This window comes from Phytophthora parasitica (genome assembly GCF_000247585.1).
Source record: "Phytophthora parasitica INRA-310 unplaced genomic scaffold supercont2.40, whole genome shotgun sequence".
Taxonomy (NCBI): Eukaryota; Oomycota; class Peronosporomycetes; order Peronosporales; family Peronosporaceae; genus Phytophthora; species Phytophthora nicotianae.
Window position 1 is genome coordinate 254,861 of NW_008649026.1, and position 821 is coordinate 255,681.

The following is an 821-nucleotide window of genomic DNA, read 5'->3' on the forward strand; positions in this document are numbered from 1 at the left end:
TGCGCCATTGCGAAGATTTATGCAGCCACACGTTGACACTGGGGGTTCTTTTCGCGACTGGAGGGGGGGGGGGGGAATTTGTCGGCCACTCATCCCGCAGAATGATTGTCGCTGCCTCCAGTTGGTGCGTTTAGGGGATGCGTGATAGCTCCCTTTTTATTACTGTGATTTTCTGCCCTTTATTTACTGTGCAAGCAGCCACTCTCCAGGTTATATCGGCCACCTATCCCATAAAAAATCAAGTCAAACAGAATGATGGTCAAATTAAAAAACAAATGGTTAAACACGGGGAAGACCTGCTTGCGGGAAGCTGTCTCATGTAGGGTATTTGCAAAATGCCAAGAAAGACGAAGCCGCCTCCAACTAAGAAGAAGCCCAGACTAACGGATAGAGAGCGAGGAAGAATCGAAGGCCCCCACGAAGGAGGCGTCTGCGGGCGCGATATCGCTTGAATCACGGCGCACAGTCGTGATACGGTGCGGCGAGTCATTTCCCCCATCCAGTCCGAGCAGCAGAAGAAACACAAACGAAAAGGCCCCACTCCCATCCTCACCGACCGCGAGACCAGGCTCCTCGTGCGAACAGCGGCCAAGGGCGAAAAGTCAGCGGTAAAACTCAAGACCGACTTGAATCTTTCAGTATCAGTTTGCACCACCCAGCGTACCCTTTCAAGGGTAGACTGGTTGGTGTACTCCAAGATGGAGAACACCTTGTCGCTGAAGTCAGAGGACGTGCTGGCGTGCAAGGCATGGGCCAGCGCCAGGCTTGTGCGAAAAGACGCAGGGGTCGTCTGGGACACCATCATCTTATCGTACGAGAAG

The 821-nt window shown here is 53.0% G+C and overlaps 1 protein-coding gene across 1 annotated transcript; it reads right to left on the bottom strand.

The window, feature by feature from the left end:
• Positions 1-380: 380 nt before the first annotated feature.
• Positions 381-802, bottom strand: PPTG_23499 (hypothetical protein; the record flags this gene model as incomplete). Its single annotated transcript, XM_008911065.1, has 2 exons — positions 381-572; positions 665-802. The coding sequence occupies 2 exons, from the start codon at positions 800-802 to the stop codon at positions 381-383; spliced, it is 330 nt and encodes a 109-aa protein (XP_008909313.1).
• Positions 803-821: the final 19 nt, after the last annotated feature.